Source organism: Phacochoerus africanus, chromosome 9, assembly GCF_016906955.1.
Source record: "Phacochoerus africanus isolate WHEZ1 chromosome 9, ROS_Pafr_v1, whole genome shotgun sequence".
Classification (NCBI taxonomy): domain Eukaryota; kingdom Metazoa; phylum Chordata; class Mammalia; order Artiodactyla; family Suidae; genus Phacochoerus; species Phacochoerus africanus.
Window position 1 is genome coordinate 29,569,710 of NC_062552.1, and position 14,361 is coordinate 29,584,070.

The following is a 14,361-nucleotide window of genomic DNA, read 5'->3' on the forward strand; positions in this document are numbered from 1 at the left end:
ATTTATAGGGAACCACAAAAGACCCAGAATCGCCAAAGCAATCCTGAGAAACAAAAACCAAGCAGGAGGCATCACTCTCCCAGACTTCAAGAAATACTACAAAGCCACAGTCATCAAAACAGTCTGGTACTGGGATCAAAACACACAGACAGACCAATGGAACAGAATAGAGAACCCGGAAATAAACCCGGACACCTATGGTCATTTAATCTTTGACAAGGGAGGCAAGAACATCAAATGGGAACAAGAAAGTCTATTCAGCAAGCATTGCTGGGAAACCTGGACAGCTGCATGCAAAGCAATGAAACTAGAACACACCCTCACACCATGCACCAAAATAAACTCCAAATGGCTGAAAGACTTAAATATACAACAGGACACCATCAAACTCCTAGAAGAAAACATAGGCAAAACACTCTCGGACATCAACCTCATGGATATTTTCTCAGGTCAGTCTCCCAAAGCAATCGAAATTAGAGCAAAAATAAACCCATGGGACCTCATCAAACTGAAAAGCTTTTGCACAGCAAAGGAAACCCAAAAGAAAACAAAAAGACTACTTACAGAATGGGAGAAAACAGTTTCAAATGATGCAACCGACAAAGGCTTAATCTCTAGAATATATAAACAACTTATACAACCCAACAGCAAAAAAGCCAATCAATCAATGGAAAAATGGGCAAAAGACCTGAATAGACTGTTCTCCAAGGAAGATATACAGAGGGCCAACAAACACATGAAAAAATGCTCAACGTCGCTGGTTATAAGAGAAATGCAAATCAAAACTACCATGAGATATCACCTCACACCAGTCAGAATGGCCATCATTAATAAATCCACAAATAACAAGTGCTGGAGGGGCTGTGGAGAAAAGGGAACCCTCCTGCACTGTTGGTGGGAATGTCAACTGGTACAGCCACTATGGAGAACAGTTTGGAGATACCTTAGAAATCTACACATAGAACTTCCATATGACCCCGCAATCCCACTCTTGGGCATCTATCCGGACAAAACTCTACTTAAAAGAGACACGTGCACCCGCATGTTCATTGCAGCACTCTTCACAATAGCCAGGACATGGAAACAACCCAAATGTCCATCGAAAGAGGATTGGATTCGGAAGATGGGGTATATATACACAATGGAATACTACTCAGCCATAAAAAAAGAATGACATAATGCCATTTGCAGCAACATGGATGGAGCTAGAGAATCTCATACTGAGTGAAATGAGCCAGAAAGACAAAGACAAATACCATATGATATCACTCATAACTGGAATCTAATATCCAGCACAAATGAACATCTCCTCAGAAAAGAAAATCATGGACTTGGAGAAGAGACTTGTGGCTGCCTGATGGGAGGGGGAGGGGGAGGGAGTGGGAGGGATCGGGAGCTTGGGCTTATCAGACACAACTTAGAATAGATTTACAAGGAGATCCTGCTGAGCAGCATTGAGAACTTTGTCTAGATACTCATGTTGCAACAGAAGAAAGGGTGGGGGAAAAATGTAATTGTAATGTATACATGTAAGGATAACCTGACCCCCTTGCTGTACAGTGGGAAAAAAAAAATTATAAAAATTAAAAAAAATTTTAAAAAAATGGAAAATAATTTACTTAAATAAGCCAGTAAAGAGAACTGAAAGGGGGAAAAAAAAAAAAAAGACTCGGTTCAACTTCAGCTTCCTTTTCCCCAACTGCTTGAACACCCCTTATCATTCAAATGCCAAATATCTGCTAAACATTCCACGTGCGCAGCCTGGGGAATAGCTGGGAACAAAGATGTTGAAAGTCCAGTCCTCGAAGACTTACATCCTCATGCAAGGAAAGAGGCATAAATCAGAAACACAATGTCTAATTCCCAAAGCACTGCAGACAGAGCAACGGGCTCAGTGTGAGGAGGAAAGGGGCCCCAGGAGCCTCCGCAGACAGGGCCTGCTGCTGAGACTGGTGTGTAAGTAGGCTTCCAGTGGAATGAAGACCCAGGAGCACCGTTCCAGTAAAGGAAACACGAGCAAAAGTTCTGAGAAGGATGGAGGTGCAAGCTCAAGGGGCAGCAAGAAGGCCACATGGCCAGGGCCGCGAGGGAGAAGATGGAGGAGAACGCCCAGGATACGGGGACACTGGAGGCCACCAGAAGGAGTGTGGGTTTCAGACCTGAGGTGATGGAAACCCAGTAGGGATTCCCAGAAGGCCGACAGGGGCTGGGACACAGAGAGAACTCTGGCTGCTACACACTGAACAGACTCCCCAGAGGCAGGAATGAAGCAGGAGGGACATGGGCGGGGCTTTGGCAGGAGTCCCAGCAGTGGAAATGAAAGGACAGGGCTGGGACTGGCCACAGTGGGGCAGGAAAGACTGTGGACCTTTACAGGCAGACACTACACGGGGCGGGGAGAGAATGAATCCATGTGGACGCAGCAGCGGCCGGGGACTCCGAGGGAGCAGCCTGAGTGCAGGAGCTGCAACCTGGCGCCACAGGCACCACCAGTGAGGCAGGGGCGGCATCGGGGAGAACCCTTGGGGGCGGGGTGCTGTGCTCACTCGGTCCCACAGGAGCTGGAGCCACAGCAAAGGCAGAGAAACGCGTAGAGCCAGACGGGGCCGGTGAAGGGCTCACCCCACACTACATGGGGCCTGGGGGCAGCTCCACCTGCAGGGCCACAGGGAAAGCAGAAAAATCTAGGGACCGTGTGGAGACGAACTGAGACATGGAAGGGTGTGTGGTGACACGCTGCTGTGAGGGTGACAACAAAGGTCCCGCAGGACGAGGTCCGCCTTCATCACTGAGGCCAGGGCCTCAGGCAGAGGCACAGAGAGGTCTCAAAGCCCTCAGAGACTCACACCTCGGCTGCTGGCTTCGTACCTCTGCCTCGTCTACCTCCCTCAGGTAAGGCCCGAGAGGGCAGGGGCACCTTCTGCTTTACTCCCCTCTGGACCCACAGCACAACAGCCGGTGCATCACCAATGGCTCGGTGTATATTCGCCACAAGCATTGACGGCTATTCCTCTAGGTCTCCCCCCCGGTACCCAACCATTATGAACGGGAAAACACTGACGGAATCAGGAACAGAATTAATCCCCAACCATTCACAATATAACACAAACACAAATGACACGGCAGGGAGGCAAGTGCGAGAGGTGAAACAACTGCTTAAGGAAAAGTAAGGGATGGGGCATCCTTGGGGATAAAGAAACTCCAGTTCAACCAACCATCTAAGGGGCAATTCTACTGTTACTTCTACAGACACACTAATAGCAAGCACCTGATTATAATTTTTCAAATAGCAAGATGAACTATTCATTCTGGTCTCTAAAGACTCAGGGTCTCTCCCTACTCACCATCACAGTTCTTGTTTCCAAGCATTAAAACCTCAGGTTTTTTGGTTTGGTTTGTTTTTTTTGTTTTGTTGTTCTTTTCTTCTGTCTTTTCAGGGCCGCACCCATGGCATAAGGAAGTTCCCAGATGGGGTCAAAGCAGAGCTGTAGCTGCCGGCCTACGCCACAGCCACACCAGATCTGAGCCATGCCTGTGACCTACACCACAACGAAGCTTCAGCAAGGCCAGGGATCGAATCCGCGACTTCACAGATACTAGTTGGGTTCGTTACCTCTGAGCCACAACGGGAACTCCAAAACCTCAGAGTATTTTTAATTTACTGTAAATAATTTAGTAACTATCTAAACAAAGATTATTTATGGCTGATTCAGTTTCCCTTTTTGGGTAAAGTAGACATGCTAAAATGTACTAAAGAGAAATCCTATAAATTAATATAATTTTAATGATAAATTAAAAGGGCAGTAAAGTGTGCTACTCTTCATTCTACTCTGGAACCAAAAGTGAAGCAGACATGAGCTGTCCACTCATCTAGTGGCAACAGGAGGACAGGGGCCTGCACTCAGTGTTACAGAATAAACTGTATGCTTCTCACACGCAGACACCCAAGTCCTAACCCCGCGACCTCAGAATGAGACTGAACTCAGAGACAGGGCCTGACAAGAGGCAATTGCGGTTAAATGAGGTCCTGGGGGTGGGGCCCTGGTCGACTGTGACTGACTTCCTTCCAGGCAGCAGAAGTGGCCACAGGGCAAAGCCCACATGAGGACACGGGGAGGAGGCGGCCACCCGGAAACCACAGAGACGTGCCTCGGAAGAAATCAAATTTGCTGACGGCTTGAGTGTGGAATTCTCGCCTCCACAACTGTGAGAAACTAAGTTTCTGTTGTTTAAGGCACCCAGACTGTGGTATTTTGTTATGGGAGCTTTAGAAAACTGATATACCTAGTATTTTCCATTTCTCCTTTTCTGAATGTATATGGTATTAAACACATAAACACTATTTAGCGATCATCACTTAAAAGAATTTCCTCCTTTGGAAAACTGATTAAATTCGATTTTTATCAGACTACAAATAATTTTATGATTATTTGGTATTTTCATAATTTACAAAAAAAAAAAAACATGTATAACACACAAGACTTCTAAAAATGATTGGTAAGCAATGAAATAACATTCTCGCCCGTCTCCCCAACCAAAAGTAACCTTTGGTTGAAGATAATCTGTGCTTCCTCCACTGACAAGGGTCTAAGTTTAAAAGGATGAGATGCTTACAGAATCGATCTGATCCAAAGAAATCTTCCCAGCATTTCCCTGTGCACTGTAGTCCTGACCAGTGTAGGAATGACTGCAAAGAAAAAGAACAAAATGTTAAAATAAGATCTGTAAAACATATTTTGATCACTTCAAGGGAATTTTTTTTTTAATTCTGATATAAAGTCACAGTGAGAAAACATTTTACATATAAACCTTCAGAGAAACATAGTGAAGGGTTTTAAAGGTTATTTAACAAAACATGTTTAGGTGACAACCCAAACTTAACACAGAAACACAGGGCTCACCTGACTCCCCGACCAGGAAGACGTTTCCATTTCCCACGCCTTGGAGGCGTAAGGCAAAGTGCGGTTAAAGTTCAAGTCTCTGGAGTTCCCGTCATGGCGCAGTGGTTAACAAATCCGACTAGGAACCATGAGGTTGCAGGTTCGGTCCCTGACCTTGCTCAGTGGGTTAACAATCCGGCGTTGCTGTGAGCTGTGGTCTAGGTCGCAGACACGTTGCTGTGGCTCTGGCATAGGCTGGTGGCTATGGCTCCTATTGGACCCCTAGCCTGGGAATCTCCACATGCCGCAGGAGCGGCCCAAGAAATAGCAAAAAGACAAAAAAAAATTAAAAAATAAAGTTCAAGTCTCTATTAAGACACTTCAGAACAGCACAGCGGCAGAGGCAGAACCAAGGACCAACGGGAGCTTCATCTTTGAGTGAATCACCTTGTCTGTCTACACCACAGGCTCCCTACCGTCACATGGAAATGACAGGGCCTGCTCTGCCTGCTGAGACGAGCTCTGAACTGAACGACCTCTTGTTCGAGGACCTGACGTAGAGTGATCATTCTCCTCTGAAGGAAGTGCCACCTGAATATCTATCGACATCCTCTAATGACATCCTCACAAGAGCCCGAGAGAGCGCGTTCATTTTACATTCAGAGACGAGGAGCCTGTCAGATCAGAGAGCAAGTCAGCCGTGCAGGGGGACGAAACTTTCTGGCTCACGCAGAAGACCACGGTCAGGCCTGGGTCGCACAGGAGATGGTGAGATCCTGGCTCACACAGAGCCCACGACTGAAGGGACAGCCTGGAGTTAAGCACCGTCACAACCACACAGGAGTCCAGACGCTCTACTTTCCCCTGCTCAGCACTGTGGACTCTCGCTGCCGGATAACACAGGCCTCCAAGCTGCTCTGCGGAAAGGCTGATGTTCCGACAGTCAACCAGGTTATTGATTAAACAGTGGGTGTGGATCATGAAGCAAAACCACAGTACACCACAGGGCACTGCAGCCACTGGCGAGGAGACCACCACACGTGAGGACATCTCCTCCCTCGAGGGCGAAGAATGGCCTGAGAGCAGGTGAGCACAATGCCACAGAGTCACACGGATGATCCCACACCTAAAACACGTCTTCCTCTCTGTGGTATTATTTCTCCTCTGACAGCGGATCACTGGATTCTGTCCTTTCCCTTTATCACAGGAGTGCCACAGCACACAAAACTCATGCTAGGTTAAACCCACGGCTGTGACTTCATTCTAGTATTTTACATGTTAATACACAACACAACCAGAGAACTGTTTCCGTGAAATCCCCCCCAAATAAAAACCTATTTCACTTTCTAATATGTCTCACACACGTCCAATAAAAATAGCACGGCCTAGGAGTCTGAAGACCTGTTCTTGGTTTTGTTTTTTAAATCACTAGTTTGGCAAATTGTTGCCATTTGCACTATTCTCCTTGTAAAATGGCATTAATAATGCCAGGCCTGCCTCACTGACAGAAATGCTGGGGAGAGCAAATGAAATGATATATTCAAAGCACTAGTTAAAATCAGTAAAGCATATTCCAGTACACAGACCAACTGCAGTCCTGACCAGGAAGTGCAGGGGGAAAAACAACCATAGCAAAAACAAAACAGGAGGGAAGGAAGGAAGGCAGCAGGATCCTGCAGAGGAGCCACCCCCAGCTGAGTGGGGCCTGGCCACGCGCTGACCTTAGAACTCTACTTTTTAGGCTGTAAAGGAATCAGTATCCACTAACAGGATGATCCAGGCCAAAAAGAGTAACAAATACAAAAGTCCTCTATAAAGGGTAAAAGACAGACAAACGTGGTGACAGTTATTGAATAAATAGTTTTCTCAGCCCAGATTAATGCAGTATACGAAGTACAAAAAAATGATACATTATGGAGGACACATACATTTGCCTGAGTGGCCGTATAAAGCTGTGTTCCTCAGTGCTTTGACGGTATGTGCGAAAGGGCTAAATTCCAAGAAAAAAAGTGAAAATGGCTGTAATGATTAATGCAAAGAATTTTCGAGGTATAAATAACCACAGAGAGAATATAAGGAAACTGTACAGACATCACTCCTCTAAAACTGCTATTAACAGACAGGAAGACGGTCGCCAGCCAACCCAGGTGGGGCAAGCAGGGACGCCCAGGGAGAAGGGGCAGAAAGGAATTGTTCCAGCCTAAGAACTGGGAATGGGATTCCTCCCTCCCCCTCAGCCCATGATCAGAAGGAATAACCTACATCTTGGTTAGGAGCTGGTGTGTACAGCTGTGTGATACGCATTTGAACTTGCTCTGGAGAGACGAAGCCATGGCGGGGAGGACTGCAGATAGAACACAAGACAGGCAAGTAGTGGAAGCACTATATCCAATGACCTGGAGGCAGGAAAGAACCATAAAGAGCTGTGGGGCAAGAATTCACATAATCAGACTTACACTCGAGAAGGAGAGCAGTGTAGAAAGATTACTAAAAAGAGGGGGCTGGGCAATGGAAAAATCACTTGTAAGAACAATGCAATATTTCAGGCAAGAGAAGTTTCTGTAAAAACCTGCAGTAAAGTAGCAGCAACAGGCGGAGATAGGAAGGCAATCAAGGGAGAAGAAAAAGGAATAAACAGAAAAGTCAAAAAAAAAAAAAAATCCTTAAGAGCAACTCACATCAGCTGGTGAGCCTGGATCCCCGGCTCTTACTTGGAAACGCCCAGGGATGTTATTAGACGAGATTCCTAACCAGCTGCCCAGTTGGCTCTGTATCACATTGCTTCGGGTGATGACGGGCAAACATACACACCATGAACTCTCAAGGTGTACTCTTGCATTCATGATTTTTTTAAATAGATCAATTTTACGAATAAACATTTCTTCACCATTGTATTGGGGAAACACAAAAAAGTGATAGTAATTCTGAACAGCAAAAACAACAGATTAGTTACACACACACAGTGGAAAATACTGTCTTTGGCCCATTTTTAAATATCATGGCTTTATCTGAAGAACATTCTCTATCACCGATGCACAATTTTTTTTTTTTTGTCTTTCTGCCTTTTCTAGGGCCACTCCCTCGGCATATGGAGGTTCCCAGGCTAGGGGTCCAATTGGAGCTGTAGCCACCGGCCAACGCCAGAGCCGCAGCAACGCGGGATCCAGCCGCGTCTGCAACCTACACCATAGCTCACGGCAACGCCGAATCCTTAACCCACTGAGCAAGGCCAGGGATCGAACCTGCAACCTCATGGTTCCTAGTCAGGTCCGTTAACCACTGCGCCATAACGGGAACTCCTGATGTACAATTTTAACAGGGGATTCCTGCTTCCAAGCTTCCATAAAAGAATAAACTGAGAGAAGTTCCCACTGTTGTCCAGTGGGTTAAGAATCTGACTGCAGTGGTTCAGGTCACTGCAGAGGCACAGGTTCGATCCCCAGCCCAGCAGAGTGGGTTAAAGTACCCAGCTTTAATGAGTCCAGCACAGCTGCAGCACAAGTCTCAGCCGAAGCTCAGGTTCAATCCCTGGCCTAGATGCTGTGGGTGTGGCTATTAAAAAAATTTTTAAAAAAAGGGTAAACTGAGATATAACACAAATGCCATTTTTTCAGTACAGCAGATCAAAAAACATGAGCTAAAAAATTCAAATTATGTCACTAATCACTATCTTGCCAAATATAAAGAGGAGTTTTTGATTAATCAAAGAATTTTTAAAAAACAAGATTTGATTTCTCAGTTGAGCCACTCATTTGCCACAAGTGAAAAAGAGAAAGGGTAAATCAAACTCTGTATCAGTTGTTCATCCACAAATGTGGACGGTAAGGGATCAGGAGCTGCGGTATTTCCTCACAGCCTGTATGCTGATTCACCTTTTGCTTGTTAGGGTATCAGATGAAACGCAAAATGTTACCGTTTTCTCAAGTTAGCAAAAAGCCAGAAAAGTCATGAAAATAATAAAGGTGTGGTTCAGCATGTACTGACTTACATTAGACAGTGAAGATACCCAGTGGTGAAAGGAGACCTCTCCTCAAACGTGACGATTACATTCGACGTATGAGAAAATAAACACCTCACTCCCCAGAGAGAACTATATATGTATAGTTATGTATAGAAACACATAAACCCAGGACAAACTTTATTTTTTAACTGCCATTAGAGGAGTTCCCTTGTGGTGCAAGGGGTTAATGATCTGGCATTGTCACTGTTATGGCAAGGATTTGATCCCTGGCCCTGGAACTTCCACACATCACAGATGCAGCCAAGGAAAAAAATGCCATTAAAATGTCAGACTTTCTTTAACAGACTTTTCCTACAGCCAGTAGTTGTCCTTTTCTAATTACCCCTTAAAGAAAGCTCTGTAGAGCCTGTGGACAGCAACCCATCTGTCAGCGCACACTCATTAAGCACCTCTGAGGCCAAGGAAGAGCCCCCAGGAGCCAAGGCCCCAGAGCTGATGTGCACAGTGCGACAGGACGAGAGCCACAGGCCACAGAGGACAGGCCCTTCTCAAAGCAGGGAGAGGCAGACAAAGCCAGCTATAGCCCCAAAACTGACCACACAGTCCAGGCTACGCAGAGAAGCCGCCAAGCTGACGGGACAGCTCAAGGCCGAAGGGGAGGAAGATGCCACAAGGGAGAAGGTGGCCCTGGGCACCACGGGGAAGGCTGCCAGCCAGTCAGGGAACACCTGCATCTGGAGGCTTAGCAGGAGGACACGGGGACCACAGCAAAGTCACAGGCCTGGTTATTGTGGGGTTTTTACCATTTAGAGTTGAACAATTTTAAAACATTCTTAAATTTTGACCAGGTTCACAGACGTATATGATTTGAGTTTATTAAGGTTGTTGGAGGGTTTTAAAAGTGTATGATAAGGAAGTGACATTTTGGAATAATAGAATAAAAAGCTTTTTTCTCAGGATCTAGAGGGTTAGCACATATCAGATGGACGAGCAGAAAGAGATAAGCAAAGCCAAGGAAATTTCACAGTTTATAGATGAAGAGGCTGGGTTAGGTGCAAAAAAAGACAAGCAGAGGTAAGGGTCAAAAAGAGCTGAAATTGAGTAGGTAGGTCCTGAAATGCAGGTCTCCAAATAAAAATTAAAATAAAAAGCAAATCATATCCTATTTCCTCTTGCAATAACATACTGCTAAATCACCATTTTAATAAAACTTCGAGACTTTGTCAAGTTTAAAATCTTTAAAAATCTAAACGTGTACATAATAGTATTTCCTAAAAAAACAAAATTTTGCTCTTGTATATAAAAAACCCTGGCTTACACAGAAATGTCACTGCTTGGTTATTTTGTGTCCTTTTGTTTCGAGGTGACTGTCCTAAATTACCCAGTCCCCTCTAAGAGAACTAATGGCACACGATATATAAAAGCATCTTTTTACAGGAGCATTTGCTCATCAGGCCTGCATGCAACTTAATTAAAACTCAGTCACATCTGAGGAATTTTTCCTCCCACATCATCTTGCTCATTAAACAGTAAGAGGTAAGCAGAGTTAGTTTCCCAATACAGCTGAAAATCATAGTAAACAGAAAACTGTAAAGCTAACAGTTCAACAGATTTAAAGCTGAGAGGAGAAGAGACTTTCAAAATATCCATTACACATATTTATGTAACCATACTGGACATGATACTATTTTCAATCCAACTGAAAAAGCAACCCCATTGGGGATGGGAGCGGGTTGAGGGATAACAGAGGTGGGCACCATGAGTCACAGACACACGGAACAAGTTTTGCCAAAACACTCCACACAAGTGTCTAACTTACAGAATAGAAATACAGCGGAGATCTAAAAAGGTAAATCTCAACAGCACACATCTGCTCACATCTGATCTGTGAGAAGCAGACCCAGCCTTGGTCTTTGCAGAAATCACAGAAATGTAAATCTGTTTAATACACAGCCAACATCAGTATGAGCACTTAGGTCTCAACAGGAAATTGCTTCGGAGTGCTGAGAATAAGAGTTGAACATAAAGGCAAAAAATTATAGGGAGTTCCCTGGTAGCTCAGTGGGTACCAGTTCTGTGGTTCAGGTCACTGCTATAGTGTGGGTTTGATCCCTGGCTGGGGAAATTCCACATGCCACAGGCGCAGCCAAAAAACCCCAAAACAAGAAATCATATGGAAATGGATCTGTGGGTCTCCGGACAAGATTAGCTTCTCAAGGAAAACAATCTTCTCATGCTGTGGCACTGACTCCACAGAAGATGGGCCATGACACCTGTGCTGGGTGGCCTCCATGAGCCCCCAACCAAGACACAAATGCCCCAGGGTGCAGCTGACCACAGGGCAGAGGCAGCCTTGTCAGGGAAAGGATTTCCCCTGTCATCTCCTCTTCTGACTGCAGACAAGACATGAGGGGCAGAAGATGCTAGACAGACAGTTCTCCATCGAAGACATACACATGGCCAAAAAAACACATGAAAAGATGTTCAACATCACTCATTATTAGAGAAATGCAAATAAAAACCACGATGAGGTACCACCTTACACCAGCCAGAATGGCCATCATCCAAAAGTCTACAAACATTAAATGCTGGAGAGGGTGTGGAGAAAAAGGAACCCTAGTACACTGTTGGTGGGATTGTAAATTGGTGCAACCACTGTGGAAAACAGTATGGAGATGCCTCAGAAAACTAAAAATAGAACTACCTTTGATCCAGCAATCCCACTCCTGGGTATCTATCCAGAGAAAACCACGACTCCCAAAGACACATGTACTCCGATGTTCACTGCAGCACTATTTTCAATAGCCAAGACATGGAAACAACCTAAATGTCCATTGACAGACGAGTAGATCAACATACACACAATGGAATATTACTCAGCCATTAAAAGGAACGAAATACCAGCATTTTTAGCAACATGGATGGACCTAGAAATTATCATGCTAAGTGAAGTCAGCCATACAATGAGACACCAACATCAAATGCTTTCACTGACCTGTGGAATCTGAAAAAAAGACAGACTGAACTTTGCAGAACAGATGCTGACTCACAGACATTGAAAAACGTATGGTCTCCGAAGGAGACAGTTTGGGGGGGCGGGGGGATGTGCTTGGGTTATGAGATGGAAATCCTGTGAAATTGGATTGTTATGATCATTATACAACTACAGATGTGATAAATTCGAGTAATTAAAAAAATAATACAAAAAAAAAGACATGAGGGAGAAAACAAGGAGCAGTGGGATAGTTAAGAGATTTTAGGCATCGCTGCAATTCTCCCATATTCACATACTTTGTCCAACTGGCCCAAAGCAATCACGGGGCACAACAGGGCATCTGGGTAAGCAGACCAGCGTGGTGAGAAGCACAGATTTCAGCACCACTGGCCAGGACTGGCCTGTGCTCACTCCCCATGAGTCTGCAGGGTGGCCTGATGGCTCTCAGTTCCTCCCTGGTAAACAGGGTCATAAACGGGTCATGAGAGTCCCCACTTGCCTCCCCACCCCCCAGGGTGGCTGTGAGGATCAAAGGCAATGTCTGCATTTACCACAGCATCTTTCACTCATTATCACCCGGGCCTCCCTTCACCACCCTTTAAAGGCTCAGTTGTTTCTCTCTCCTCTTAACATTCACCAGTTTCTTCCCTTAGAAACCAGGGGGGAAACGCACTTCTTTCCTATCTTCTTTATATTATCACACAAAATACATAATCTTAAAGTAGAATTTAAGATGTCCCTGAATAACATGAAGATCGGGAAGGTTTTCTCTACACCTGTTCTCTTAGAAAGTTTCCACAGTGCAAAAATGCTAACCTCCAACACTGACAGCTTCAATGGAATCCAGCTTTGTAGAGCAGCATGACCAGCAAAGAGCCGCGAGCCAAAGGCGGCTGCTGGGCACTTGAAATGTCCCTTAGTCAGATTTAAGATGTCCAGTAAGTAAAGTATGCACTGGATTTCAAAGACTTAATAGGAAAAAATAATTAAAACATTTCACTAATAAATGTTCCTACTGATTACATGCTGAAATGATATTTTGGCTAGGAGTTAAATAAGATATTATTTAATTTCAGAGCTCCCTCATCGCTCTGTAGGGTAAGGATCAGGCATAGTCACTGCAGTGGCCCAGGTCACAGCTGTGGCGTGGGTTTGACCCTTGGACCTGGGAACTTCCACAAGCCATGGGTACAGCCAAAACAATTTCACTGAAGTAGTCCAAAATCGTGGCTTTTGTGTATGCCTTTCATGACAGCACTGTCATGATGGAGTGAGGACAGTGACATGACACAATCAAATGGTTTCGGGGACCAGGGAAAAGAAACACCAGCTATCCCACCCTGACCTCTACTTGCCGAGGAAACCCAGACTCTGCTGTCTCAAGCAGAGGGAAAGCTGCAAGTGGGCCCCTAAAGAGAGTGTCTCAAGCTGACTACAAATTCACTTGTTTTCACAATGCTCTAGTTGGGAATTAAGGCTTCAGACTTTAGCCACAATGTGCCATTTATATCATCGCAGAAGCAGTCCTGAATTCTGGTTAGCTTAGAGGTAACCTGAATCTTTTTTGGTGGGGATAAAAGCTGTGACACATTTTTTTTTTCCTTTTTAGGGCCACACCTGTGGCATACGTAAAGTTCCCAAGCTAGGGGTCGAACTGGAGCTGCAGCTGTAGGTCTATGCCACAACCACAGCAACACTGGATCCTACCTGCATCTGTGAACTGCACTGCAGTTCATGGCAATGGTGGATCCTTAACCCACTGAGCGAGGCCAGGGATTGAACCCTCATCCTCATGGACACTACTCAGGTTCTCAAGCCACTGGGCCACAACTGATATGACACATTTCTATCTGGGCATCTGTGTGGTGGCATTGGCCACCTCCACACTTCATTACAACTGTCCCTGCTTCTCTCATCTCCAAGAAGTCGTGCAGGGTGGAAGATCAGTCAGGATGACAGCAGGACCTCGGGCCAGGCTGGGCAGAATCTGCCTCCCATCCTCAGAGGGCATCCCCACCTCCCCTTCCCTCCCCATCGACAGACTCAGAGGTTCATAAAACAGTAACACATTCAAACACGCTTTATTTGCCAAGTAGGACCCAGGACTCTTGAAAGAAGTTAACACTATTTACTCCCCTCTATCTGGCAGCCATAGCGTCTCCTACTTTAAAAACTGGTATAACCAGAGAGGACAATATGGCGGAGGAGTAGGGGGACACGCTCGCCCTCTCCCACAAACACAACAAAAAAAAGCACATCTACAGAATAAATGACTCGCACAGAACAGCAACCTATCGCTGGCAGAAGAACCTAAACTCCAATAACGGCAAGAAGTTCGTGACATTACGGGCAGAACGGGAGAAAAGAGGAGAGTGAGAGAAGGTGAATCCGAGCGGGACGGGCACTCCCAAAAGGGAACTGCGGAGGAGAAAGGGATCCCGCACCCTGGAAAGTCACCTACACGGGGGAAAGATCAAACGAACCGGAGGAATCTCCAGATGCAGAGAAGAGTGTAGCAGTAAGTT

General features: G+C 45.4%; 1 protein-coding gene across 7 annotated transcripts in view; it reads right to left on the reverse strand.

Moving 5' to 3' along the window:
* Positions 1–14,361, reverse strand: part of PRIM2 (DNA primase subunit 2) — a 373,431-nt gene that overhangs the window by 102,669 nt on the left and 256,401 nt on the right. For all 7 annotated transcript variants that reach the window (XM_047794656.1, XM_047794660.1, XM_047794657.1 and 4 more), the window contains one exon: positions 4,615–4,687. In XM_047794656.1, coding sequence (XP_047650612.1) covers positions 4,615–4,687 — 73 coding nt within the window. The remainder of the gene's footprint in view (positions 1–4,614; positions 4,688–14,361) is intronic.